Source organism: Pimephales promelas, chromosome 11, assembly GCF_988280905.1.
Source record: "Pimephales promelas chromosome 11, fPimPro1.hap1.1, whole genome shotgun sequence".
NCBI lineage: Eukaryota > Metazoa > Chordata > Actinopteri > Cypriniformes > Leuciscidae > Pimephales > Pimephales promelas.
In genome coordinates this window covers 2,439,856-2,467,721 of record NC_142779.1, presented here as the reverse complement: position 1 = coordinate 2,467,721, position 27,866 = coordinate 2,439,856, and the positions used below count along the sequence as shown (strand labels likewise).

At 37.6% G+C, this 27,866-nt stretch overlaps 1 protein-coding gene and 1 long non-coding RNA gene across 6 annotated transcripts in view; one reads left to right on the top strand and one right to left on the bottom strand.

The window, feature by feature from the left end:
* The window catches only part of mymx (myomixer), a 67,268-nt gene extending 47,081 nt beyond the window's left edge, over positions 1-20,187 (top strand). For 2 of the 5 annotated variants that reach the window (XM_039659339.2, XM_089116740.1), the window contains 11 exons: positions 1,187-1,489; positions 5,259-5,366; positions 9,743-11,593; positions 13,808-13,873; positions 14,030-14,110; positions 14,260-14,346; positions 15,750-15,841; positions 15,918-16,003; positions 16,093-16,365; positions 17,935-18,042; positions 19,546-20,187. In XM_039659339.2, coding sequence (XP_039515273.2) covers positions 1,187-1,489; positions 5,259-5,366; positions 9,743-11,593; positions 13,808-13,873; positions 14,030-14,110; positions 14,260-14,346; positions 15,750-15,841; positions 15,918-16,003; positions 16,093-16,365; positions 17,935-18,042; positions 19,546-19,775 — 3,285 coding nt within the window. In that variant the 3' untranslated portion in view covers positions 19,776-20,187. The remainder of the gene's footprint in view (positions 1-1,186; positions 1,490-5,258; positions 5,367-9,742; positions 11,594-13,807; positions 13,874-14,029; positions 14,111-14,259; positions 14,347-15,749; positions 15,842-15,917; positions 16,004-16,092; positions 16,366-17,934; positions 18,043-19,545) is intronic. The other 3 variants (XM_039659340.2, XM_089116739.1, XM_089116741.1) reach the window with 2 other exon arrangements.
* Positions 1,389-15,995, bottom strand: LOC148977111 (uncharacterized). The gene is made up of 3 exons (XR_016145465.1): positions 15,913-15,995; positions 7,954-8,079; positions 1,389-1,478 (listed from the first exon to the last, which is right to left on the bottom strand). It is a non-coding gene; the product is annotated as an uncharacterized LOC148977111 (long non-coding RNA).
* Positions 20,188-27,866: the final 7,679 nt, after the last annotated feature.

The following is a 27,866-nucleotide window of genomic DNA, read 5'->3' as shown; positions in this document are numbered from 1 at the left end:
TGTTTTGGAAATAGGCTCATTTTACAACTCCCCCAGAGTTAAACATTTGGGTTTTACCGTTTTCTAATCCATTCAGCCGATTTTCTGATATTTAGACAGTTTCTGGTCCCATTGACTTCCATAGTAGGAAAAAAATATACTATGAAAGTCAATGAGACCAGAAACTGTCTGGTTACTGATATTCTTCTAAATATCAAAAAACGGTGGAGTATCCCTTTAACGTTAAACCTGTCAGATCGTCCATGCATTTAGTGAGCGTGTACGGGTCGGCCAATCTAAAATTAACTTTTGCTAATGACAATCGCGGCCATGGACACTGAGTGACCTTGCACATTAAGATAAAATCATATTTTCTCCAGTCATTGTTAAAAAACAAGCTAACAAAACTTGCAAACTAACGCTAGGGAAGTGGCTAGAGGGATCGTTCTGCCTCCTAAGCTCCGCCCACAAAAAAACGTCACCGTGTTCACTAACCTAAAAGGGGTCTATATGCACTGACGCGCCGGTTACCAACCAAACACAGACATTTTTTAGATAATTTAGCTATTTTAGCTAAATTTTAGCTTTTAGATATTTTAGCACTGGGAGCGCTCCATCTTTCAGTTTCAAACGATCTGCAAATGCAGTGTCAAACTGGGCTTGTTTATAAAACATTTGTCACCTAAATGCCAGGTTTTGGTTTCTACTGTCACCTTTTCCGCCTTTGTCGCCAATGGCTTTTGGCTTGCTTAGTATTGACAGCGTTATATGAGAACTGAGCTAAGCCGGACAATGACATCACAGTTTTCTCTAGAGCGGCTGTATATATAAATGAACGAAATTAATAACTTTTTTTACAACAAAAATGAACCACTTACTTAAGCTAGACTGTGATGCTATTTTCTTGCATTATTTTCCTGTTATCTCAGTAATGCTGCTTTGGAAACCATCTGTATTGTAAAAAGCGCTATATAAATAAATAAAGGTGAAATACTTTGTCATACGTCCAACTCGGTTTTTTTAAATCTTTGGCATGAGAATCCAATAAGTCAGAGAGCATGAAATGGCATTAGACATTCCCTTTACTGGTCCCAAAATAAGATTTGTTTTATTTATTTTGCTTGAGAAATGTGATCTGGCAGATCCTTTACAGTCAGTTTTCATTAGATCGACCCTCATTAAGCGTGCGAATTCTGCCTTCTTTTAGGTGGAAACCTCAACCGAAGTGTCTCAGAACAAAATAGAAAGCCTCATTGGTGACATGGAGGATAGTTTGCAGCACAATTATGGATATGAGGTGATGAAGAGTGTCAGTCCTAAAGGAAGCGATGACAGCAGTCATTTAGAGAGTCCGGATTCACCGTACCTGGTTCTGGAGGAACCCAGTCCCACTGCTGTAGGAGGAACCGTCAACCTCATCCTCAGCTTCAGTAACTCTGGAGACACACAGATCCAGGTACAGGCACCTGGCAGGGAAAGTGGCGTGCCGGTGCCCGAGCCTGTGCACAGGGTGAGAATAATGCAAACGTACAATCACCCTACTGTCGATGACGCAATGCTCTAGTTTGTGTTCCCTTTTAAAGGGATAGTTCACTTTGAAATTCATTTTTGCTATGTTTTAGCTTTAGTTTTAGTGTCTACATTTTGTCTGTCAGTCATATAATGGAGGTCTATGGTCACCACCTCAAAGAGCATGCACAGAGAAGTCCAAATTAAACATGATTTAATGACTCGTAAATGTAAGTACACATTGATGGCCTAAGACACGAAACGAGCGGTTTGTGTGAGAAAACGAACAGTATTTATATCGTTTTTACCTCTTGTAACCACAGCCACGTCCAAGTGATCTGAGGGCGCTGTCGCTTTGGTCTGTTTTTTTTTTTTTTTTTTTAAATAACGTTGTTTGTTGATACATCCTTGATATATTTCCTGTATATCTAAATATTTTTAGATTTTCACAGTGAAGTATAACACTTCTGAAATAAACAATGAGTGACATACACGCGTGAGAGAGATCACTTCCGGCGCTTGCGCAGACCGGCTGTGGTTACAAGCAGTGGTGTAGTGCAGGGTATACGCAGGTATACGGCGTATACCCACTTCCTTTTCAGTCGGCATTGCGTATACCCACTTCTAAATCCCCTCTGACACGCATCTTAACATTAGTTGCTAATCCAATTTCGTGAATAAAAAAAACCCACCCAGTTAGAGTCGTACCCGTATTAACTCTAATTTGTTGCTGCAATGATTCGCGACGATAACTGACCTTCTCATCTGATCTGCTTCAGCACTCAAACACCTGCTCGTCAAAGTTAAAATGTTCGTGAGACCAATCAAAAAATGCAGTAGGCTTATTTCTGTTCACAGAAGCGCGAGCCGAGCGCGAATCCCAACGCGACGCTTCACTTCAGTTAACGATCATACAGTGCGAGATAAGATGCAAGTAGCTCAAATTTACGGCTGTTTTTCAATAGACGTTTTAAATGACCGACAGAAATAATCAGTTTGATAAAAGACAATGGAAATTATAAGCTCAATTTAACAACACAATCACCCTATTAAATATATTGCCATTATTATTGTATAAATATATTTGTATACCGTTTTTTCGAATGTGTTTGACTTTTCACTGTTTGTATAACTCCGCTTGTCCGTGTTTGCGCCACTTGCATCATTGAGCCAGAGGGTGGCGAAAAAAAAAAAGAAAGTGACTGAAAGTGACACAGAAAGTGACTGTCTTTTTGAGTGAGCAATTGAACCAATTATTAAATTAACAGATTAGTCCAAAAAACATTGATTAATTTAGGAAAGAAAAGTCGCTGAAACTGGAACTGATTCTCATGTTTAAGAATCTGATCAAATAGGCAACTTCATGATTTTAAAGCTACTGTTGTCAATTTTTTTGGCCATCAAAACACCTTAAAATTCTCATTTCGAGATAAGGAAAATCAAAATTTTCTCGGGGGGGGCATGCCCCCGAACCCCCCTAACAATATAATTTATGGGACCTGGCACCTGGGTATTTAGAAAACCATATGTGCGACCCTGATATGCAAGGATACTACTGATTCTACACTCACCGGCCACTTTATTAGGTACACCTGTCTAACTGCTCGTTAACACTTAATTTCTAAGCAGCCAATCACATGGCGGCAACTCAGTGCATTTAGGCATGTAGACATGGTCAAGACAATCTCCTGCAGTTCAAACCGAGCATCAGTATGGGGAAGAAAGGTGATTTGAGTGACTTTGAACGTGGCATGATTGTTGGTGCCAGAAGGGCTGGTCTGAGTATTTCAGAAACTGCTAATCTACTGGGATTTTCACGCACAACCATCTCTAGGGTTTACAGAGAATGGTCCGAAAAAGAAAAAAACATCCAGTGAGCGGCAGTTCTGTGGGCGGAAATGCCTTGTTGATGCCAGAGGTCAGAGGAGAATGGCCAGACTGGTTCGAGCTGATAGAAGGGCAACAGTGACTCAAATAACCACCCGTTACAACCAAGGTGGGCAGAAGAGCATCTCTGAACGCACAGTACGTCAAACTTTGAGGCAGATGGGCTACAGCAGCAGAAGACCACACCGGGTGCCACTCCTTTCAGCTAAGAACAGGAAACTGAGGCTACAATTTGCACAAGCTCATCGAAATTGGACAATAGAAGATTTGAAAAACGTTGCCTGGTCTGATGAGTCTCGATTTCTGCTGCGACATTCGGATGGTAGGGTCAGAATTTGGCGTCTACAACATGAAAGCATGGATCCATCCTGCCTTGTATCAACGGTTCAGGCTGGTGGTGGTGGTGTCATGGTGTGGGGAATATTTTCTTGGCACTCTTTGGGCCCCTTGGTACCAATTGAGCATCGTTGCAACGCCACAGCCTACCTGAGTATTGTTGCTGACCATGTCCATCCCTTTATGACCACAATGTACCTAACTTCTGATGGCTACTTCCAGCAGGATAATGCGCCATGTCATAAAGCTGGAATCATCTCAGACTGGTTTCTTGAACATGACAATGAGTTCGCTGTACTCAAATGGCCTCCACAGTCACCAGATCTCAATCCAATAGAGCATCTTTGGGATGTGGTGGAACGGGAGATTCGCATCATGGATGTGCAGCCGACAAATCTGCGGCAACTGTGTGATGTCATCATGTCAATATGGACCAAACTCCCTGAGGAATGCTTCCAGCACCTTGTTGAATCTATGCCACGAAGAATTGAGGCAGTTCTGAAGGCAAAAGGGGGTCCGACCCGTTACTAGCATGGGGTACCTAATAAAGTGGCCGGTGAGTGTATGTGTTCTATTGTATTAATTATACTCTATTCGTCTTGCATATTGAATACTAATGCAAGACTAGTAGTCTTACACGTAACTGTTTATAACACAGGGCATTCATCCTTTGCTTGGACGCTTAAAAAAATATTGGGGGCATAAAATAAGAGTATACCCACTTCTCCAGGCACCACTACATCACTGGTTACAAGAGGTAAAAACGATATAAATACTGTTCGTTTTCTCTCACAAACCGCTTGTTTCGTGTCTTAGGCCATCAATGTGTACTTACATTTACGAGTCATTAAATCATGTTTAATCTGGACTTCTCTGTGCATGCTCTTTGAGGTGGTGACCATTCGATAAAAATATCGAAATTGAAGCTACTGCAGAAACAAAGACCCCAAAAATTAATTTCAAAGTGAAATACCCCGTTAAGGTCCTTGCACACTGAGTCAGAAACTTTCGCACGTTAAAAAAATAAACACTACCTCGCGTTGTCTCAATCACATTTACACACTGCCTCAAACTTTCGGCCGTCATAAAAAAATGCCTCCCATGGCCGAAACGGGTATTACGACACCTGCCCGGCCGGGACTAGTAATTTAGCATGCTAATTTAGGTTTATATCTCGGCAGCACTGTAACTTTTCAGTTTTTTAATGACATCATTGCACTTATTTCTTCTCATTCTTTTGATGTGTGTAGCTCTTTTTTTTTTGATATTTTTACCTCAATTATTCCATATGGCACCTTTAAAAAATAAACACTACCTCACGTTGTCTCAATCACGTTTACACACTACCTCCAAAACTTTCGTCCATCATAAAAAAAATCGTATCGGGTTCGATTTTCTGCATTTTTCACATCCGTAGATCACCATTTTGAAAGGTTTTTTGACAATTCAGAGTCAAAGAATGACGAATACAAAAAAAAAACACAAACGAAAATTTTGGATTCATCGACATCCTTCTCTGTTTGATTTTCTTGTACGTTCTCCTTCAGCCTGCTGAGTCTCACTCTTCTGCCTGTAAAAGCTTTTGGAAGCGCTGCCAGGGGCTTTTTGGTAGTTTAAAGCAAAAGAAAAAGATTTACCGACACAGTGCAGAAGAGGTAAATACGGTTGGTCGGTGACCCTGCATGAGAAAACAAAAACGTGCTGTGTTTGTGTGCATGAGGACTGTCGTGTGATGGACTGACTAACACCATGATCTTCAGAAGAGAAATCATCTCATCATGTCATTTAACCCTTGTGCATCCTTATGGACATTTTTGTCCTTTTCAGTTTAGTTTTTTTGATCACTTTGCCTGTGTTAAAGCTAACGGCAAAAGAATTGGCACAGGTGTGTATTTTTATTGGAATTTTACTATGTCACCGTCATTTTCTTAAAAAAATATTTTTTTGCATTAGGTACAAAAAATACTCCCTCTCAGCACCTTTTGGACAAAAATGTCCCCATTGAAACCCATTAAAACTGCCATTTTTAATCCCCGGTTCAGTTAACTATAAATTATGCAATCTTTGTTAAGAGGCTTTCATTCTGTTGGCAAGGCTTCAAAATTTTATTTTTTACTATTTTTTATCAGATGGTGTCGTTTTTTTTAAGTTTGGCCAATAAAACAAATATCGCTTTATTCCTTGTTTTGCTGGCACCCAATGGGGAAAATATGTTACTACGCCCAAACAAACTGTTACCGAAAGCTCATTTTTTGAGATATCATCCTCAAATTTGGAACACAGCCTATTTAGATTTATGGCTTTGATTTTATTGCAGTTTTGAGTTCAACCTGATTTATAAAATGTATATTTTATGTAAAATATTTTTTATAAATAATTTTCATAAACTTATACATATATAACTTTTTTTTGGATTTACTTATTATTATTTTTTTACTTCAGCATCTTTAAAATGATACCAAACTTAAGTCTGTGCTCCAAAGCGTCACATTTTTATGACAGTTTTTTGACATGGACATTTTTGTCCTCTTTTTACCTATGTGTAACTTTTTTTTTAATTGATGCACAAGGGTTAAAAAAGAAGCATTAAAATCGTAGTATAATAGTATGCTATTCTGAAAAAGAGCCACTGGCCTGATCATTTGTTTGTTTGGAAAGAGACTTTGATGGAAGACGAGTCGCTGTGGTTTAGGGGAGATTGCAAACGGGTATAGGCAGGTAATTGAGGAAATTGCCACTTCCACTGCCAGTATATAGGAAGCATTAGAAACCAAGGCAAGAAACTCTTCCAAGACACACATAAAGCCTCATTTCAAACATTCGAGTTGTTTACAAAACTGTCTTTGGGAAAGTTTTGAAAGTAATTGCAACAAAAATAAAAGTGTGTTTTTCTTGGAACGGTTACAGGGGCTTCAAAATATAGTAGCATATAGTAAGTAGCCTTACATGGATTTTTTGCAGTATCCTAATTTAGGGTCTGTGTAGACTTCAGTCAGTAGTAGATGTTATTTTAGAAATTTTGTCCACTGTTGTATAGCTCTCAGATGTTTTTGATAAGGCTTGTGTGAAGCTGTCTAGTTGCTGTCATGGCATCATGGCAATCTAATCGAAACATGTATGTCATCCATAAGACATCTGTAAATTAAGCGATTTCTGAGAAACGGTGTTGAGAGTGGATCGGACCGATCACCAAAGACACTTTCAGTACAAACTACAAACTGTTCAAAGGGCTTTAAACGATTCCAGACGATGAATAAGGGTCTAATCAAGCGAAATGATCGCTCATTTAATAAATAAATAACAAAGTTTAAGTTTTATAAGCTCAAATGCTCGCCTTGCTCTATTCTGACGCACGTTTGTGACTCTCCTGTTCGAACTCGTTCATCAAGACGAACGAATCTTTTTCCGAGTCAATTCGTTCGATGAATGAACAAAATGACTCGTAAAAAGATTCGTTCATTTTGATAAACAAGTTCGAACACACGTGCATCACAGAACAGAGAAAGGCGAGCATTTGAGCTTATAAAACTTAAAGTTTGTTATTTATTTATTAAATGAGCGATCGTTTCGCTAGATAAGACCCTTATTCATCGTCTGGAATCGTTTAAAGCCCTTTGAACAGTTTCCTTTTAAGGGAATGTGATATGACGCTCTGATTGGTTTGTTTCCGTTACGCCCAAACCACACCTATGAATAATGAAGCTACTTCAGGCCAACCCCTTTTAAACTCGCGTCGGGCACAAGAGTCATTTATCCCGCTGGTAAAATAGCAACAGCGCCCAAGACCCGCCCACAAAGTTACTTGATACTTGCGTTTCAGATTGTTAAAATAAGGCCCATGGTGTGTTCATGAATTTGGGGGTGGAGCTATCAAGGTAGGGCGTGTTTCAAATATCAACAGCATTTCTCAGAAATCACGTACTGCACCTTTAAGACGAGATATATACTCTAAAATTAGTGTTTCACATTTTCTGAACTTGTACAATAACATGAGGAACAGAGCAAAGGTTTAGTCTCTATTCTGCTCCGTCATGACAAAAGAGTCTGAAACCAGCAGAGGCCAGGGGCTTTTATTAGATGTAAAGATATGCTGCAAATCGGTTGTTTTAATCAGATATGCATGTACGGAGAGAGACAGAGGAAGCAGAGAGGTGATAAGATGCATGAAGTAGAGTTTTTCACTCTTACGTAAGCTATCTTTAAGCCTGATGACAGCAGTGCTGTGCTGAGATGTGACCTCACCCTTCGCTTCCCATGATCGCTGAGTTTTGAAATGGCTCCCAGCAGGAGTGGGGGGTGCTGGAGAAATTTTGATGTGAACTTTCTAGAATGCCCTCCTGACTGGCCTGTGTGATTTATGGTCTGGGGCTGCCAGAGAAGCACAAGATTAGTCACGGGGTGAAAGGTCAAGCCATTACAGCTGTGTATGACGACATGTTTAACAGCAGATGATTCTTATTAAAATCCAGAGTAAAACAAAACTGTGCTTGTGGAGTCATGCTAGTGTTCTTTGGTGTGTGTTCATGTAAATCTAATGGAGTGTCTGCTTCACAGAAATGCTGTGTATTCAGATACCAAAACACTTATTTACACAAATGATTATACAAATGATCATTTTTGTGCAGCAGTGTTTGAATTATGAATTGCACTGGCCATAAAACGTTTTTGGATACTTAAGCCACACTTAAATATGAATGTCATTGCATAAGATGATAAAGATAACACAAGCATGGTCCAAAATGAAGACACGATGTGGTTGTGAAACACGAGTGAATGTTGATAGTTAATGTGATGAGCTGCACCTGTATGAACTCGACAATAGTGCTGGGTAATTTCTCGATATTATTGGATTCTCATTTTTACGAACCGACATCGATTCTTAAATCTCAAGAATCGATTAGTCATCCTGTTTCATTTGAATGAATGGGACATTATATCGCGGCTGCGCGCATCCAAAAAATCGCAATAATCTTTGTCCTTTGTTACTATTGATATGAAACAAAGTCTCAATTTTCAAATTACGTCCATTTTCTTTAGAAATTCAAAAACATAAATAACGTTTTGGCGCTGTGGCGTGAGATCGCTCTGTCGCAGCTTTTAAGAGAAGCAGCAGCGCTGATCTCTCTTCCGGGTTAATAATACCAGTCACAGCGCCAAATAAACATGAATGAGCATCTGAAAGTGTGTTAAAAGAGAGAGTACAACTTATCGAAATCCGGATCATGTCACATTGATTCGCTCAATCAGCGTTTCAACCGTGGAAAGACGTCAGTTAAACAGCTTGTAATCAATGTCATGTATCGTCATATTTACCTCAGAAAACCCACATAAACTCGTTAGTCAGCTAGAAAAGAAAAACTCCAGAGAGGAGCATTTTGCTAAATATATACACCATATTACATATGCATTATAATCTTAATGTTCTTCAATATTTAATGGAGTTTTGAATAAATCTGGCAAGTTTTTATGACAGCCACCATTTAAATGTTTATATTTCATATAATCTTCTTATTATAAAAATAAATAAAAGTGTAATTTAAGTGTTTGTATAGCTACAAAACAGTTCATTATTACCTTCATATTAGGCTAATGAAGTCTATAGGCTACAACTAGACTCCCATAGTTTACAGCATTTAAGAGATTTGATTCCCTTGAGAAAAATGGCCATTTATTGTAACTGATATCCAAAATAATCAATATCGAATCGTAATCGAAATTGTGAAATTTGTCTCAATACCCAGCCCTACTCGACAATAACTGATTTCATGCATGCATGAAAAATGACCTAGTGACCAGCAACAGTTGTTTGCATATGCCACTTCATAACTTTTATGTAATGCAATGACATTCATGCATTTTTTTATAAGTGACCTAACAATCCAAAATATTTTTGGACCATTGCACATCCGATAATTAGCATGATGGTGTACTTTGTATTGAAGCGTGACACTTATGCATGCAAAACACTTCATGCATGGGAGAAAAAAGTGTTAAAATAACAGACTAAAGCAATCTTTTCATTTCGTTTTAGGTAAGTACTTACTTGCATGTTATGGAAAACAACACGGCAGTAGCCCCAGTGTATGAGAGTATGACCCTACCCCGAGACAAAGCCCGGTGGCCCTCATCCTCCCCTTGCACCTCTCCATACCCCTCGACCTCCACAGTAGACACCCTTCAACACGCCAACAACAACCCCTCTGTTCATCTCTTGCCCAAGAACGGCAACATCTCAATCTTCAGCAGCCTGAAGAGGAAGAGCAAGAAGGGGAAGAAGGAGAAAGAAGACCGTAGACACACCATTCAGAAGATCATGGGAGAAAGAGTGTCAGAAGAGGCTTGTTTGCCACCTCTACATGAACCAGTCGTATTTGATACGCACACTTGGCCCATGAAGGAAAGGAAGAAGCGGAAAAATGCAAGAAAACCAAACAGCGATCAGACTCAGGTCTCGGACTACATGAAGAACCCTTTGGTGAAAGACATAGATGCAGAATGTTCTGGAGAGGTTCATCACACCTTAGAGGTCGCCACCCACGGACATGTGAAGAACCACTGCCGATTTCTGTCCTTGGGCTCGGTGTTGAGCTTCGACCTGCCCAAGGATATGAGCCTCATCCCTAGCATTCAAGATGTCATTACAATTGGCCCTCCCGAGCAAAAGAAGACAGACTCTCAACACCAGCACTCTCAGGTTGATCGTCCAACACCCCTGAGCACCTTTAAAACGGCCCGCTCACCTCCGACGCAAAAAGAAAAGTCCAAACAAACTTCTCCAGGTGAAGTAATCCTTAAGATTGATTGTAAAGACTCCAATTCATTCACTGAAGATGAATTTCCTCCTCCACCTTCTCCAGTCATTGAACACATCTCATTTGAGGAGAATCATCCCTCATTACTCCAACAGAAGCACCTATCTGGGATAAGTACAATGCCCAAAGAAGAGGTGGATAGTTGGGACACAATGGGAACTAAACTTGACGACAAAGAAGACCACTATGTAAGTCCTCCAGAAGATGCAAACCAAGGGATTTCCAATCATGGCTCGACTACAGCAGAGATTCATGTATGTCCTAGCATCCATACCTTGGTTCACACTCTTAATAGGTCAACAAAGACCTCAAGCACTCAATTGAGTCCAAACCATGCATCTCAGGTGGTGTTTAACTTTAGAGCCAATGGAAGAGAGGACTCGGTGGACTCGGGTCACTCCAGTTCTGGAAGTTTCAAGTTGTGTTCAGAGGGTTTGTACGTAGACTCCTCAGAGTGTCCAGTTCCCAAGAGGACCATTGGGAAGGTACAATCCCTGGATTCAGGAGTCTCCAACAGGAACTTAGAGTTCTCCAAAGACAAAAGCCTTACTTTATCAATTGACGTTGAGGATCCTGTTCATCCTGACCACCAACAGTTTGAGCTGGAAGAGGAGGAGCTGGAGGACATCTGGAACCACACCAACAGCTACCGACAGAGTCTAAACTCGGACATCATGTATAACGGCTACCAGGCTTTGACAGCAACCTCTTCGCCAGACCAGCATAGGGAACCCTCCCCCAAAGAACAAGCAGGACTCTTCAGAAAGTTGGTCACCGCCTCCGCACCCAACCTTCTTGTGGCGGAGTTTCGACTGCCACCGTCTGTCCAGTCTGTGGTGGGTTGTGGGAAGCCGCAGAACTCGGTGGAAGAATGGCAAATTCTGGATAAAGGGGACAGAAAGTCATGGGCCGCATTCACTCAACGGGAACAGGTTTACAGACAGGTGGCCGTTAACGAAACCGCTTCAGATCCGGTGAAACTCCCCGAAATAGAGGACCAGCAAAAGTATATCTACCATTATAGGGAGGAGGAAGAGGAGGAGGAGGAGAAGGAAACAGGGTTTATGAAGGTGAGGTCTACAAGTTGGCAATTGATCCTGTCAAACCCTGTCGTGTCCAATCCTGCTTCTGGAGGGCCAATGTCCTGCAGAGGTTAGCTCCAAGCCCAATTAAACACATCTGAACCAATGATATCAAGGTTTACTAGAAACATCAGGGTAGGTGTTTGGTCAAATTAGAGCTAAACTCTGCTGGATGTTGGCCCTCCAGAATTGGACACCCTTGGTTTTAAGTAGTTGAGCTGTTGACTTGTGCTGCCTTCACAACATGTCAGAATGATTTTTATGAGATGAGCACCCATGAACGCAACCACTGTATCAGCAGTGGGCTTAGGACTTTCTTTAAGGCCAGAAAATGCTACTTAATTTGGCTGATTTATAGGGCTGGGTAATAAATATCGATTTCTCGATATTAATCGATTCTCATTTTTACGAACCGACATCGATTCTTAAATCTCAAGAATCGATTAGTCATCCTGTTTCATTTGAATGAATGGGACATTGTATCGCGGCTGCGCGCATCCAAAAACTCACAATAATCTTTGTCCTTTGTTACTATTGATATGAAACAAAGTCTCAATTTTCAAATTACGTCCATTTTCTTTAGAAATTCAAAAACATAAATAACGTTTTGGCGCTGTGGCGTGAGATCGGACTCGCGCAGCTTTAAGAGAAGCAGCAGCGCTGATCTCTATTCCGGGTTAATAATACCAGTCACAGCGCCAAATAAACATGAATGAGCATCTGAAAGTGTGTTAAAAGATAGAGTACAACTTATCGAAATCCGTATCATGTCACATTGATTCGCTCAATCAGCGTTTCAACCAGTGTTGTAGTACTCGAGACTCGGACTCGTCTCGGACTCGGTCTCGAGACCATATTTTAATGGTCTTGGTCTTGTCATGGACTCGTGTCCATTTGGACTCGGAATTGACTCGTACTCGAACATTTTTTTTTTTAGGACTCGGAATTATTCCCGAGTCCACTCGAGTTCAATTCAAAATATTTTTCATGATTATTAATGTATGTGAATAAAATATTTCTTTAAATTGATTGACACACCCAGTGATTGGTGATTTTCTAGTGCGCAACTGCGCATGACAAATTGTAATAAAATTACTTTTAACACCACCTACTATGTGGCCGTTTTACCCTAAACTGATCATATTTTTTAAACTCTAAGTAAATTCAGTCAAAAAAAAAAAAGGATTTCTCTAAGTAAATAAAAGTAAATTAGGTAATCAACCCTCACTGGTCTCGGTCTCGACTCGGACTCGACCGTCTCTGGTCTCGGACTCGACTCTCTGTGGACTCGGTCTTGACTCGGACTCGACTCTCTCTGGTCTCGGTGTCGACTCGGACTCGAGTGAGGTGGTCTCGACTACAACACTGCTTTCAACCGTGGAAAGACGTCAGTTAAACAGCTTGTAATCAATGTCATGTATCGTCATATTTACCTCAGAAAACCCACATCAACTCGTTAGTCAGCTAGAAAAAAATAACTCCAGAGAGGAGCATTTTGCTAAATATATACACCATATTACATATGCATTATAATCTTAATGTTCTTCAATATTTAATGCATATTTGAATCAATCTGGCAAGTTTTTATGACAGCCACCATTTAAATGTTTATATTTCATATAATCTTCTTATTATAAAAATAAATAAAAGTGCAATTTAAGTGTTTGTATAGCTACAAAACAGTTCATTATTACCTTCATATTAGGCTAATGAAGCCTATAGGCTACAACTAGACTCCCATAGTTTACAGCATTAGTTAAGAGATTTGATTCCCTTGAGAAAAATGGCCATTTATTGTAACTGATATCCAAAACAATCGATATTGAATCGAATCGTAATCGAAATCGAATTGCAAGCTTGTGAATCGAAATCGAATCGAATTGTGAAATTTGTCTCAATACCCAGCCCTACTGATTTATGAGGTGACGGGTTACATTTCCCATTATTCGGTGTATATATATATAAAATATATATATAAGAAAATGTTCTTCATTTTGTTGCTTTTGCACTAAAAGGCTGAAGTAGGATCTTCCCAGAAGGATTGAGGTTTTTGGGGGGGTTGGAGTGTTTGACTTCAAATAAAGTTGTGGCCAACTCATTCCATATCATTATCCACATTGTTGTTGTAGTTATTATTAGTGCCGTTTAATCTGTTTTTGTCACGGTACTTAATGCATTGATATGTGTCTCCTCTCTCCACAGGACCAGTCCATGAGCCTCCTGTCTGTTCATATGGGATTGGATTGCACCAATGACTCTGATATCCAGGTACACAAAAGTTAAATTGGAGACCATACCAAAAGTCTATATGATATTTACTTACAAGTCTGCTTTAAAGTTCTTCTGAATATTGAGAAATACAAGACATTACTGTATCTATTCGTTGTGAAATAATGGTTGTTAACTTTGACTGATCTTTTTCAGAGTGGAAGACAAGACCTGGAACTGCCGTCTATGGAAGGTACACTGGAGAGGAAACACAAACTACAGCTGGGTGGAAAGAAGGTAAATATCACAACTACAGATATTTTCTTCACATAGACCAAGACAAGTGTCTATTTTGTGTCACAGGTCTCGTGCTTTTACATTTGGTTTAGGTTATTTTGGTGCATTTTTGTTTGGTCTTTACCATTAAGCTTAATGTGCTATTTCAGGCACCATGCAGGACGTGGAACTCCTATCATGCTGTGCTGTACAAACAAACAATATGTTTCTATCAGGACAGGAAGGATGCACTCAAGGTAAGCTTGAAGACTTCATGATCTGGCTTTGCAGAAGTTCCTATATTGTAAATATCATTAGTTATAATTAGGGAAGCCACCATACCGGTATCGGCCGATATATGTTCATTTTTAATGTAATCGTTTTCAGCCCAATAAGAAATTTACGGCGATTTATTAAAGCCGATAAATAAATGTATTATTTCCTTCAGCTGAGACACTTCAGATGCAAGCTGGTGCCTATGATGGTTTTGAATTGCTTTAACCCTAAAACCATATTCTGGACAAATGTGGGCAAAATAGTTTTGATTTATTTTAGGGCTGTGCAAAAATTAATTGCGATTAATCGCATCCAAAATAAAAGTCTGTGTTTACATAATATATTTGTGTGTGCTGTATATGATTATTTTGTATAAATAAATACCTATGCATGCATGTATATATTTAAGAATTATTTGCGCTTAAATTCTGTATATATATAAATACATAATCTATATTATATAAATATAAATATTTTATATATGAATAACACATTTTCTTAAATATATACATGCATGTGTGTGTATTTATATATACAAAATAATTATATACGGCACACACAAATATATTATGTAAACACAGACTTTTATTTTGGATGCGATTAATCGCAATTAATTTTTGCACAGCCCTAATTAATTTTTTTAAAAATACTTCCCTTGATCTGAGCGGTACAAGACTTGGCTACTTTTCCTAAGTTTGCCTTTCTGAACACACACATTTTTTGACTCAATTCCACAATGTTAAGTGGGTGAAAAAAAAACTCCTTAATCTTGTATTTGGGTCAAAAATGGGCACCCATAGAAATGAATGGGAAAAACTGTAATTTAGAGCATTCGAAAATAAGCCAAAATAAGACACCAGGTGACGGCAAAGTCACTTCATCTTTAGGTTTAGAACTTATTGGAATGATATTTTAATGTAGTAAAAAAATTCAAAAAATAAAACATAAAAATAAGCATAATTTACATAGAAAATATGGTACTTTTTGAAGTAAATAAATTCAAAAATACCCCCAAAATAAAAAAAAAATACCATAAATGGATAGACAAAACTTTATCAAAGACGGTGATATAACATTTATAATAAATAAAAATTAGGATCACACCTGAGTCCTCTGTGCCCACATTTGTCCACAATTACAGGATTAAGGGTTAAATATGATTGGAATCACTTCATGTGCTGTCATATAAGCTACAATTTGGATTTAGATTTATCTGCCAAAATATCGGTTATCAGTTTTCAAATATAAAGAGTTATCGGTATCATCCAAATTTTGTCATATTGGTGCATCCTGTTAAATTGTGATTTGAATTACATTCAATGGCAGCTGTAAAGCAGCTAAGGATACGAGTTAGCCAAAACGAGTCTATATTTGTACCCTATAGAGCTGTGTGACGAGCCTTCCTCTCAACCTAATTGGAGCAGTGTGTGAACCGTCGCCGGACTACACCAAAAAACCCAACTGCTTTAGCTTGAGGTAAATGATGAACAGCTAAAGAGTTGTTTTAGTTAACAGATGGAATCGCTTCACTTGTTTTACCATTTTACCTCAGATTGCACGATGGATCTGAGTATCTCCTCAGTGCCTCCTCACGGTTTATGATGAAGAAATGGATCCTCAGAATCCAGGCACACACTGGTATTATACCATTTACTATCTGTCTGTCTTTAATAGTCTGTTTTTGCAGCCATATTCAAGCGAGATCCTCTCTCTCTCTCTCTCTACAGCGTCCAGTGATTCTGTAGCGAATAGATCGACGTGTCGTGGGTCTTCAGCTTCAGCGACGCTCTCTAGACACTCTCCTCCTATCTCAGACTGTCAGTTTGGAGATAAATGTCACTGCTCTGTGAGAAATTATGTCACCACCACGGTTTTAGCACAGAGTCAGCCTACCTCAAGCCGAACCAAAGAGATCATAGTGCACACCGGTGACGCGCTGCAGATCCAGCAAACGCATCGGGATCTGCTGCTCCCCACATTCACAGATGCAGGTCATTCTGGTAAGAAACTGTGTGAAGAATGGAGGAAATCAGCTCTACCTAGCTATATGTCCATCCATCTAAATCTATCTACAGTATCTATATCTATGTGTCCATCCATCTAGATCTATATATTGATCCATCCATCCATCTAGATCTAAATTTCAATCTGTCCATCCACATAGATCTGTCTATTGATCTGTTCGTCCATCTAGATCTATATATCGATCTGTCCAGCTATCTAATATATATATATGTGTATATATATATATGTGTGTTTAACTTTTTTATAGTGAAATTTATTTGCTGTAGTTCATTACCATTATATTATAAATTACTCAAATTTATATTTATTTATTTATATTTTTAGTAGGGCTGTGCAAAAATTAATTGCGATTAATCGCATCCAAAATAAAAGTCTGTGTTTGTTTACATAATATATTTGTGTGTGCTGTATATAATTATTTTGTATATATAAATACCTATGCATGCATGTATATATTTAAGAATTATTTGCGCTTAAATTCTGTATGTATATATATATATATATATATATATATATATATATATATATATATATATATGAAGAGTTCAGATGCAAAAGCCTCTAAATGCCATTTGAAATTTTCTTCTTTAATGATGATTTTTGTCGAACTTGTATATTTAAGTTCAGTAATTTCACTTAAATAACAATTAATAGGTAATTATCATTGCCATTTAAGTGAAATTACTGAACTTAAATATACAAGTTCGACAAAAATCATCATTAAAGAAGAAAATTTCAAATGGCATTTAGAGGCTTTTGCATCTGAACTCTTCATATATATATATGCATAATCTATATTATATAAATATAAATATTTTATATATGAATAACACATTTTCTTAAATATATACATGCATGTGTGTGTATTTATATATACAAGATAATTATATACAGCACACACAAATATATTATGTACACACAGACTTTTATTTTGGATGCAATTAATTTTTTCACAGCCCTAATTTATAGTTGAATTTCATAAACCCTCATTGTTATTGTTCCAGAAAAATGGCTCAGAGTGTATTATAAAATTTGTCATTTATAATAAATGTGTATACATTGTTATTTCTTCGATAAGTAGCTTCAAAGTAGTTAGTTAAAAAAAAAAAATTCTTAATCAGTATTTTGCCTTGTTGTCGAAGGAATTTTTAAAATAAATATCTAATTTATCTTAAGTATTTAAAAGCATACATAAGATAAATTTAGCTTTTAGTTTGACAGTCGCTTCCTCAACACTGGCCACTAATGCATGTAATAAATAAATAATATGTAAGACAAATGTTTTAGACATCCAAAAGAGGGCAGTAGAGGACTCTAAGTTGAACATGAGCCGAGCTTCACGCAGACGTTATGAGGCATGGTCACATCTGTTTGCTGTCAGCGGATTTCTATTTCTGGAGAAGCACTTCTATTCAGCGCTCTGGATTTTGTCATTTCCACCTTGGTCACATTATTTCTCACCTCCAGTACTTTGTTACTCAATTACACTGTCTGCCCTTGTCCTGTAGAGGTTGAATGGTTCATGTTCTGTTTTTTCTCTGTAGAGGATGAGTTTGAGTCTCATGACGAGTCTCTGAGACAGAAGTTGTCCTCTATGTCCAGCATTCAGGGCTGGACCGGTGAAAAGAGACGCTCACACTCCTTTACCTCAGGTATAGCCACTGCACTCACAACATTTGCCATGTAAACAGGTCATTCTTGTGAAACGGTGCTATATAATGCTGTTCAGTTGTGTCCAAAAGTGATAGGAAAATTGACATCTTCACCCTTTATTCAAATGTTATCAAAAATGTGTTAAAGGGATAGTTCACTTTGAAATTAATTTTTGGTGTGTTTTATCTTACCTCAAGGGCATCCAAGATGTAGGTGTCTTTGTTTCCACAGTAGTTTCAATTTTGATATTTTTCGTATAATTTTTAATGATCAAACCGTTCTTGTCTGTCAGTCATATAATGGAGGTCTATGGTCACCACCTCAAAGAGCATGCACAGAGAAGTCCAAATTAAACATGATTTAATGACTCGTAAATGTAAGTACACATTGATGGCCTAAGACACGAAACGAGCGGTTTGTGTGAGAAAACCAACAGTATTTATATCGTTTTACCTCTTGTTACCACAGCACAAAGCTCAGATCACTTGGACGTGGCTGTGGTTACAAGAGGTAAAAACGATGTTCGTTTTCTCACACAAACCGCTCGTTTCGTGTCTTAGGCCATCAATGTGTACTTACATTTACGAGTCATTAAATCATGTTTAATTTGGACTTCTCTGTGCATGCTCTTTGAGGTGGTGACCATAGACCTCCATTATATGACTGACAGACTAGAACGGTTTGACCTAAAAATATCAAAATTTAAAATACTGTGGAAACAAAGACACCTACATCTTGGATGGCCTTGAGGTAAGATAAAACACACCACAAATTTATTTCAAAATGAACTATCCCTTTAAATAAGCTCAAGCATATCGCATATTTGAGCTTGGAGTCAATTGTTTTATTTGTGATAATGACGTGCTAATTGTGCTGACATCATTTTTGGCCAGGCTGTCATAGAAATTATGAACACATGCAAAAACAAGAGAGAACCAACAAAACATTAATAACTAATTATGTTGCAGTCAATGCAAGCTTTCTGTTTATCTGTGCTTTTTTTGCATAGTAAAATAAGGCCTGTTGCTGTAATTAATCAAGTATAGTCTTTTGCTCTTCACTCATATTTAAGATGTTTTAAAATATAAAACATTTCCCTTGTATTTTGATAGTTTAATCGAACTTATAGGGTCATTAAAAACAAATATCACTTTTTGCCACTACTGTATATTCGCATTAATGCATGATATGACAGATGCTATTATCCAAAATAAACATTTAATGTTTACCATGAGCTACTCTTGGCTACAGGAAAGCTATACAATGACTACAACATAATCATATTGATGTTTATTTTGTTGGCTCTCTCTTGTTTTTGCATTTGTTCATGATTTCTTTGTATGACAGCCTGAGCATAAATGATGTCCCACAAAATTTGGCATGTTTCACTGCGTTATTATCACAAATAAAACTGATTTTTTACTCCTATTTGAATAAAGCGTGAAGATGCATTGTAGTCTATGAATATATATGAATATAAACACTGATATCTGTCCACACAGCCACTTATAAGAGGATAAAGCCTGTAGCGCCCCCTTCAGGCAAAGGCCAGGACAGCAGCTCCAGCTACTCGGTGACTTTATTCATCGGAGATAGAGAGATGCCGTCGGTCTGTGGAAGCGCAGCGATGGCCGACGAGTCCTTCTCCGATCTGCCCATGAGGAGCTACATGAGCCTCCCGCGGCCTCCCAACAAATCCGTCTTCAGGAAGTTCTTTGGGAAAAAGGAGTGACTGACACTTTCTGACTGACATGTGCAGGACACAAGTTAAACGCTTCTGAAAAACTTTTTTCTTACAATTTATTTATGGATTTGATGGCGAGAATCATTTTTAAATGAGATCTTGTATGATTGTTTAATATTCATTCCTTCAACCGTTTTGATATCGGCCTTTGAAATGTACTCAAAAAACCAACATGACCCTTTCTTTCATGGAACATTATATTTACATTTATGCATTTAGCAGATGGTTTTATCCAAAGCAATTAGTCACAGAGCCAATGATATTCATGCCAGGTTTATTAGATTCAAAGAGGAGAAAATGCAGAGAAGACAACCCTGGAATAACAGTTCATAATTTCGGATGACAAAAAGCAATGCATATGACTTGTCCATCATATTTGAATTGCTCTAAAGTCATAAAACAGCTTTGACTTGTGTGAGAATCTTCCCTTGGTGCTTTTTTTTTGTCATTTTTTAGAGCTTGACTCTGAGCGTCATGTAAAAGGGGTGTCCAGTCATTCTGGAGGGCGACGATCCTGCAGAATTTAGCTTCAACTGTGTGGATATTTTTAGCAATCCCAGACGCTTCATTACCTGGTTCAGGTGTGTTTAATTAAGCTTGTGGAGCAAAACTCTGCAGGAAAGTGGCCCACTGGATAAAGAGAGTGAGATATTTGAGTTTACAACATCCAAAGGGTGAGTTGAGTCTCATTTATTTTTTTCTCATGCTAAAAGTTACTTATTCGCCATTGTTGTTTTAAATGTGCATTAATGAGTGAGGTTTGCTGTGGACATGGTGACAGCTGCCATAATGAATCTACTGATACGAGACTTGTGATATGTAATGTGTTCAGTGTTTCCACCATATTCCAGTTGAGGTGGTCTGATGTGTTTTCATTTGGACTGGATCGCAATAATCGATCTAGTCATTGTTTATTTTTTATTAGGTTTTGGCACATATTATTTGTCAGCTTGTCATGTTTTTTCTGTGTTGGTTTGAGTTCTGTGTGGTCTTGCTGGGTAAGTTCACCCAAAATTATGTCATTCATTTATGCATTTTTGGGCAAACTATCCCTTTAACATGTGTATTTCCAAACTAAACATTTGATTCACATATTCTAGTGTTGCTTTCGGTATTTAAACTAATGCATTGTGTCGTGCGTTTTAGAAGGAGGTTATATGATGATCATATGATGCTTATAGTTTTGATATTGGTGGCCTGGGTGTTTATGACCAATTGTACACACATTTAAACTTGTAATGCATTATTTTAGGACTATGCTAAAAAAAAGAAAAAAGAAAGAAAAAAATGGTGTTTTGTGGTTAATGATGTGGCTGCACTGGTGATCATTTTATTAAGTGATATACATACATAAACCATGCAATTATGAGAGTCTAAAACTAATTCAGACAGGACTAATCATATATAGCCTACCAACTGTCTATGGACATAACAGTGGAGTATTTTTGGATGGATTATCTGACTGACAATATTTGGAAGCATTTTTATATAAAGTTGTAAAATTAGCTAAATGTATTCTTTATAATCATATAGGATGAGAACAGTGGACACCGCCTTCGTCTGAGATAAATCAATGGCAGCAGCTTCTCATAGTAAAGAAATTCGCTGTTTGTTTGTTTGATGCCTCATGCCTGGGCACACAATCACCTCCAATTCAACACACCCTCGTCCTTCCCTCTCCGGTGGGGATTTCAAAAGCGCTGATATGCCAACTACAAACAAACAGTAAGAAATCCTCCACAATAATCATTAAAACTGAGCGGAGGGGATCTGAGCCTTCCGGCTCAAACCCAAACCCTCAGAGGTCGATACTGGGCTCGTGAGTTTGCATATGAAAAGCTGTTATGGCTGGAAGCTGGATGCCAATCCTTTTAAGCTTTCAAAGAGTCTCCGCATACATAATTGGTGAGTATTTCACGTTGAAATGATAATAAGAGATGGTACAGTCGCCACTCGAAATGAAGCGCGAAAGGATGCTAAACAAAAGGATCCGTGGTAAATCCGAGCTGACAGAGGGGGGTGAAAGTGCTCAAACAATGGCTTTCACCACACGGTCAATGTCGGATTAGAATGCATTAAGTACTCGAAATGTGCCAAGTGCAATGGGACGGGCAGATTTTTTAATGGACAGTAGCATCGTTCAACAGCGGCTCCCATAATGCAATACGATATCCAGTCAGCTATGAAAAAAAAAGACAAACGCTTACACGCTAGGCTAGCTATTGCTTCTGATACAGTAAACCGAAAAGCAAATGCTTAAATATTGGTCTCACAAGCATTAGGTCATTTTAAAAGTTGTGGGCTTTCAGCTTACATTTATTAATGATGTTTGCCTGTAGACTGTCTTCCACAGAAAGCTCGCGTAGGCCTAATTACAACGATTTATTTTATTTATTTATTTTTAATGTATGTTTATAACACTATACGTTGTATTACATATTAATTTTGCACCAAATTACAAAAAAAAATAAAATAAAAAAAATCACCTTATTCACATCTCACCAGCGCACTTGGATCGGCGTTCGTAGATCGACTGGTAGAGACTATTTTTCAAAGATGGCTTCTTCCTGTATTCGCGAAGTTGACTGTGTGTATAAAATATCTTCTTATTAAACTGTTTGGACACTAAAAAAAGTTATCAATGCTTCGGTTTGAATGTAGGGACCCTTATTATGCTACCCGTGTTAGTGTGGGGCTATTTTGAGCCTTGTTAGTGGTAATAACAAGCGATGTTTATTTGTCATTACTCTATGCCCCATATACTAGCGTTATACTAGCGTTATAGGCTAAACAGTTTTTTAGAGATAAAATTATTTACATTCGGCAATCATGAAAACAAATCTCAGATAACGGTTGACTAGGTAACAAATTTCGCGCCGGAGTTCTCCTTTAACGCTGCTTTTTAATACAGTGAGTGGAAGGAGTGACGATAAAATTGACATAGGCTATTTCTCTTTTCCAACTGCCTTTATCTACCTTTTTAGATATTTGACACGTCTAAGTTAATTGAAAAGAAAATGAAGTTAATCGAGAAGAGTTTGTTTACTGTCCAAAAGAGAGAGACCAAAACATCCCGTCAATTTAGTGGTAAAAAATTAGTGTAGGCTAACCTCCTAACTATAGTTAGTCACAGAATTTTTATTCATTTTTTTTTAAAGTCTGTGAATAAAATTTATATTGTAAAAAATCCATATTGATATTGTGTTGAAGTCTTTGTTATTTTGCGCTTAACATAAAATCTGTGACACAAGTATATTAAAGTAATGTTACGGGAAGGTTAGTGGAACCTAAGATAACATTATATTTCCGTAACGAAATCATTCCTGGCTAACTAAAAACAAACGTTACAAATAGCCTACATGTTTCGGGAATGTTCCCATTTCACACAAAAAATGTTAGATGGGAAGCAATCGCCTACAGTTAGCAAGTTAGTAACACGCTAAAATCACTCAGAACACCTTAGCAACGCCCTTGTAACCACCTGGAATACTCTAGCAGCACCCTAGCAACATGCTAAAACCACTCAGAAAACCTGCAAACAAGTCTCTTCTCCGTTGCATTTATTTGACCAAAACATTGTAAAAACAGCAATATGTAACTTTTAATTGTAATACATTTTAAAATGTTATTTATTCCTGTGTATGCTTGACACCAGTGAGACAGGACCTTAATTAAACCCACTTCTCTGTCAATGACTCATTATTTCAATGAGTCAGTCGTTTATCCCGAGCGAAGTTTAGCGTTTCTGCTATTTTCCATTCACATCACATCTCAGTTTGATCCCTGACGCTCATAATGATTCAATGAAGAGTGAAAAACTCTAGTTTTCTGGACTTTTCAAAGAAGACAAACATCCCGCAGGAAAGTGAATCACAAATGAGATGTCCCCAAGATCAAAAAAATAGAGAGCATTTCTGCTTGATGTACGATGCATTAGCTCTCTACTCTTACTGTGTTGATTTTTATTCCTCCTAAGGAATTTTAGGAGAAACGTCTGAAGCAAGGATTGATGTTTAAAGGTCATATAGCAGGGTCCAAAAGTCTGGGGCCGCAGTCACTTTCTGATGGTCGTGGTGTCACTTTTACTCCATGATGTTGATAAATGAGCAGAGCCTGTTTAAAAAGGCCATTGACGTGTGTCATGACTCACGAGTCAATTACACTGATAAAAAGCCAACAATCGAAGTCTTTCTCTGCCGGTCATCAGAAGGACAGAATCGGAGAGTATATCGGGTCAATGGCAGGGCAGAGGGACATGTGTCGCTTTCCCCGTGTCACAGAGGTCGTGACCCGCTCCTGTAGCATTGTCCCGCTGTCAACATTTGATCACGCCACAGGTCAAACTCACTTGACTGAAGAAATCAATGTGCGCTAACAGGCGTCTCACATTCTCAATAGTCTATATCGTTGCCTGAACCCAAAGAAACACATCATTTTTTATCAAGAAAAGTGTCCATATGCTCATCCAAAAACATTAACCCTTACGCCGTGTTGAAAACCCTGAAACACCTTTGGTGTTCCAGATCAAAAATCATGATATTATCACCAATTATTGGATTCAATATTTTTATAATTCTTTTCCAATTAGGACAGGTTTTGTATTTATTGTTTAAACTGATTGATCTGAGGATAAAGTTGTAATAAGCCTATAATACTCTAACACTAAATAGTGTGTGTGTGTGTGTGTGTGTGTATTTGTGCGCACATAGTCTTATGTGAACATGAACTTGATGTACATGCTCCTGAACACTAAATGTTTCTCTTATTATTGATCTCCCCCATTCATTTTCAATGGTCAATCTTTTTCCGAGTCATTTCGTTCGTTGAATCAACCAAATGACTCGATTCATTCATTTTCATGAACGAGTTCAAACAGGAGAGTCACGAACAGAGCAAGGCGACCATTTGAGCTTATAAAACTTTAATCTTTTTAAGCTTATTTATTTTTCGCTTGATCAGACCCTTATTCATCGTCTGGTGTCGTTTAAAGCCCTTTGAACAATTTGTAATTTGCACTGAAACTGTCTTTTGGACCTGGAATCGTTTGGACCCCATTGAAGTCCATTATATGGAGAAAAATCCTGGAATGTTTTCATCAAAAACCTTCATTTCTTTTCGACTGCAGAAAAAAAGGCATGGACATCTTGGATGACATGGGGGCGAGTAAACTATCAGCAAAAGTTTTTTTTTTTTTAAAGTGAACTACTCTTTTAAGCATCGAGTACGGGAAACACATCTCAGTTTGATTATCACATTCATAAGCTTTTGTATTTGAATGGTACTGTAATATACTTGGTATATGGTGTTTGCAAAGCATCTTGGTGGTGAGTTAAATCTAGTTAGACTATCTAACTTTCAACAGATTCCTCTTGTAATTTTAGTATGTTCTTTTCTGTGAGGGTTTGACCCGGTGTCATGGGAAACTCTCTGTCTAAATGTGTCCCCGAGGGCCGTTTCTGACCATCTCTCTTGTTATTGTCACCACTGGCCGGAACCTCAGAGGTCACGACCTCTCTCAGTATTCACTGATTCATATGAGGCTGGAATCCTATATCCCGTCTCAGGGAACTAAGGATGTGTTTGTCAAACGGAGAAGAATGCTGAGAAACAAGAGCTCTTCTGAAGCAAACGTTTCATTATCGTGAAGAAATGGCTCTGCCAGTGTAGCATCGGTCTCAATTCTGTCGATTATTAAAGATAATTATTTCACATTCATGCATTTGGCAGATACTTTTAATCTAAGTTGGACATTTGACCTGTTATGAATTTCTAGGGATTTAAACCCGTGATTTTGGCGTTGCAAGCGTTGAGCTACAGGAAAACTTTTATTACCAGTTTGTATGACTGATGTTAGATTTTAATTCAGATTTGATATATTTGTTTGCAATATGAACTGATGGTAATATGGACTTTTAAGGTAACCCTCTAACTTAGCTAGTTCTTTTTATTGTTGGTATTTTATTCTATTTAAAGGGGAACTTGGTAACTTATTTAACAGAATAAAGCTAATATATCTAAATATAGTGAAAAGAAGAAAAATAAAATAAATAGTGTGTGTCAGGTGTCTGAGTGTTTGTAGTCGTGTTCTGTGATGTGTGCTTTTCTTTTGCTCTTCCTCACGGCTTTGATGTGTGTGTCCTCAGGGATGAAACTCTACACGTGTGTTTTGATCACGGCTCTTTTACGGTGAACTTCAGCTCCTGTGGTCGGTCCTGTACTTTTGTTCTGCTCTCAGGTTAAAGGTTATCCAAACAAATTATTAAATGTAGAAATCTGATATAGACACCTTTATTGTCATTGCATGGTATACAACGAAATTTGACATCTCTCATAGAAAACAACTCTATTCATCCATATTACCCACAAATACCGTCATTCATAAAAACAATAAATTAAAACAATAAAAAGATAGCTTAAAATGGCTTAAGTGACTTAATGAGATTCATTATCTGAACATCCTCCTCCCAATGTTAATAAAACATCATATAAATTAATCAGATGGGCAGATTTGCTTTTATTTGAGCTGTAAATAATTTAAAAAATGAATGGAATTAATCTGAATTTGATTTGATTGCAAATAATTCAATACACAAACAAAGGGTTAAATGTGTAAATCGGATAGAAATATAAATCTAATAAGCAGTTTTGACTGTATTTCAGCTGTTAATCAATTAAAAACCAACTGAACTAAATATAATTTGTATAATTGCAAATAATTCAATATGCAAATAAAGGGTTAAATGTGTAAATTTAATATAAGTATCAATCTAATGAGCAGTTTTGACTGTATTTCAGCTGTTAATCAATTAAAAATGAACTGTTTTATAATTTGATTAACTGCAAATAATTCAATACGCAAACAAAGGGTTAAATGTGTAAATCTGATATAAATCTAATAAGCCGTTTTGACTGTATTTCAGCTGTCAATCAATTAAAAATAAACTGAATTAATTATAATTTGTTTATTGCAAAGAATTCAATAAGCAAATAAAGGGTTAAATGTGTAAATTTAATATAAATATAAATCTAATAAGCCGTTTTGACTGCATTTCAGCTGTTAATCAATTACACATGAACTCAATGAATTATAATTTGTTTATTGCAAATAATTCAATACGCAAATAAAGGGTTAAATGTGTAAATTAAATCTAAATCTAATAAGCAGTTTTGGCTGTATTTCAGCTGTTAATCAATTAAAAATGAACTGGATTGAAATTTGACTACCTGCAAATCATTCGATATACACAAACTAAGGGTTAAATGTGTAAATCTAATATAAATAAATAATAATAACACAATAAACACACATATGCATACATAAATTAATTAAATTAACTGAATGTATTTGTTAAACTATTTGCAAATATTTGAATATTGCAATCAATATTCTCTGAAAAGCCAACAAGCCCTTAAATGAAGAGCATTCAAATAAATTACATTATTAAAATGACCAAAAAAGTAATTTTTGTTGTTGTTGCATATAATAATTTTATTTGAATTATCTTTGAAAAACACACCTAAATTCTGGCTTTAATTTCCAAAGTGTATTTTTCATGCATTTACCAATTCATCATGTCAGACTAATATATGCTGCGGTCTCAAACGCTGCTTTGTTCAGAGCGCATCTCTCATTTGTTGTATTCTGAGCCGGTGGTTAATTGGCAGGACGCCTGTCTGTTGTGATTCATCTCAATGTGTGAGGAAGCTTGTTGTACACTGTAATATATTAAAAGGGTGCTCACAAAAGCTCCCTGGCTCTTTTCTATAGTCCCGAGACTGTGTAAACCCCCTGGGCTTCATTCAGGGAGGGCTCGGGCATTTAGCGTCTGCCCTCTGTGAATGCATGTCAGCGATATGGAAATGAAAGCCGATTCGAAGGCGTCCAAACATGCTTATTCAGTAAGGCTTTGTGTTGACGGCTCTGTCAATGAGGGAAGAAATACACACACACACACACACTTCACACCATCTGTATGTGTTGGCACCGGATGGAGGGGCTCTTATGGACAGACGCTCGTGGTTATGACTGAGTCTGTTCTGCAAGCTAAGATAAAGCAGACTTCTAGAAATTGCTTCTGT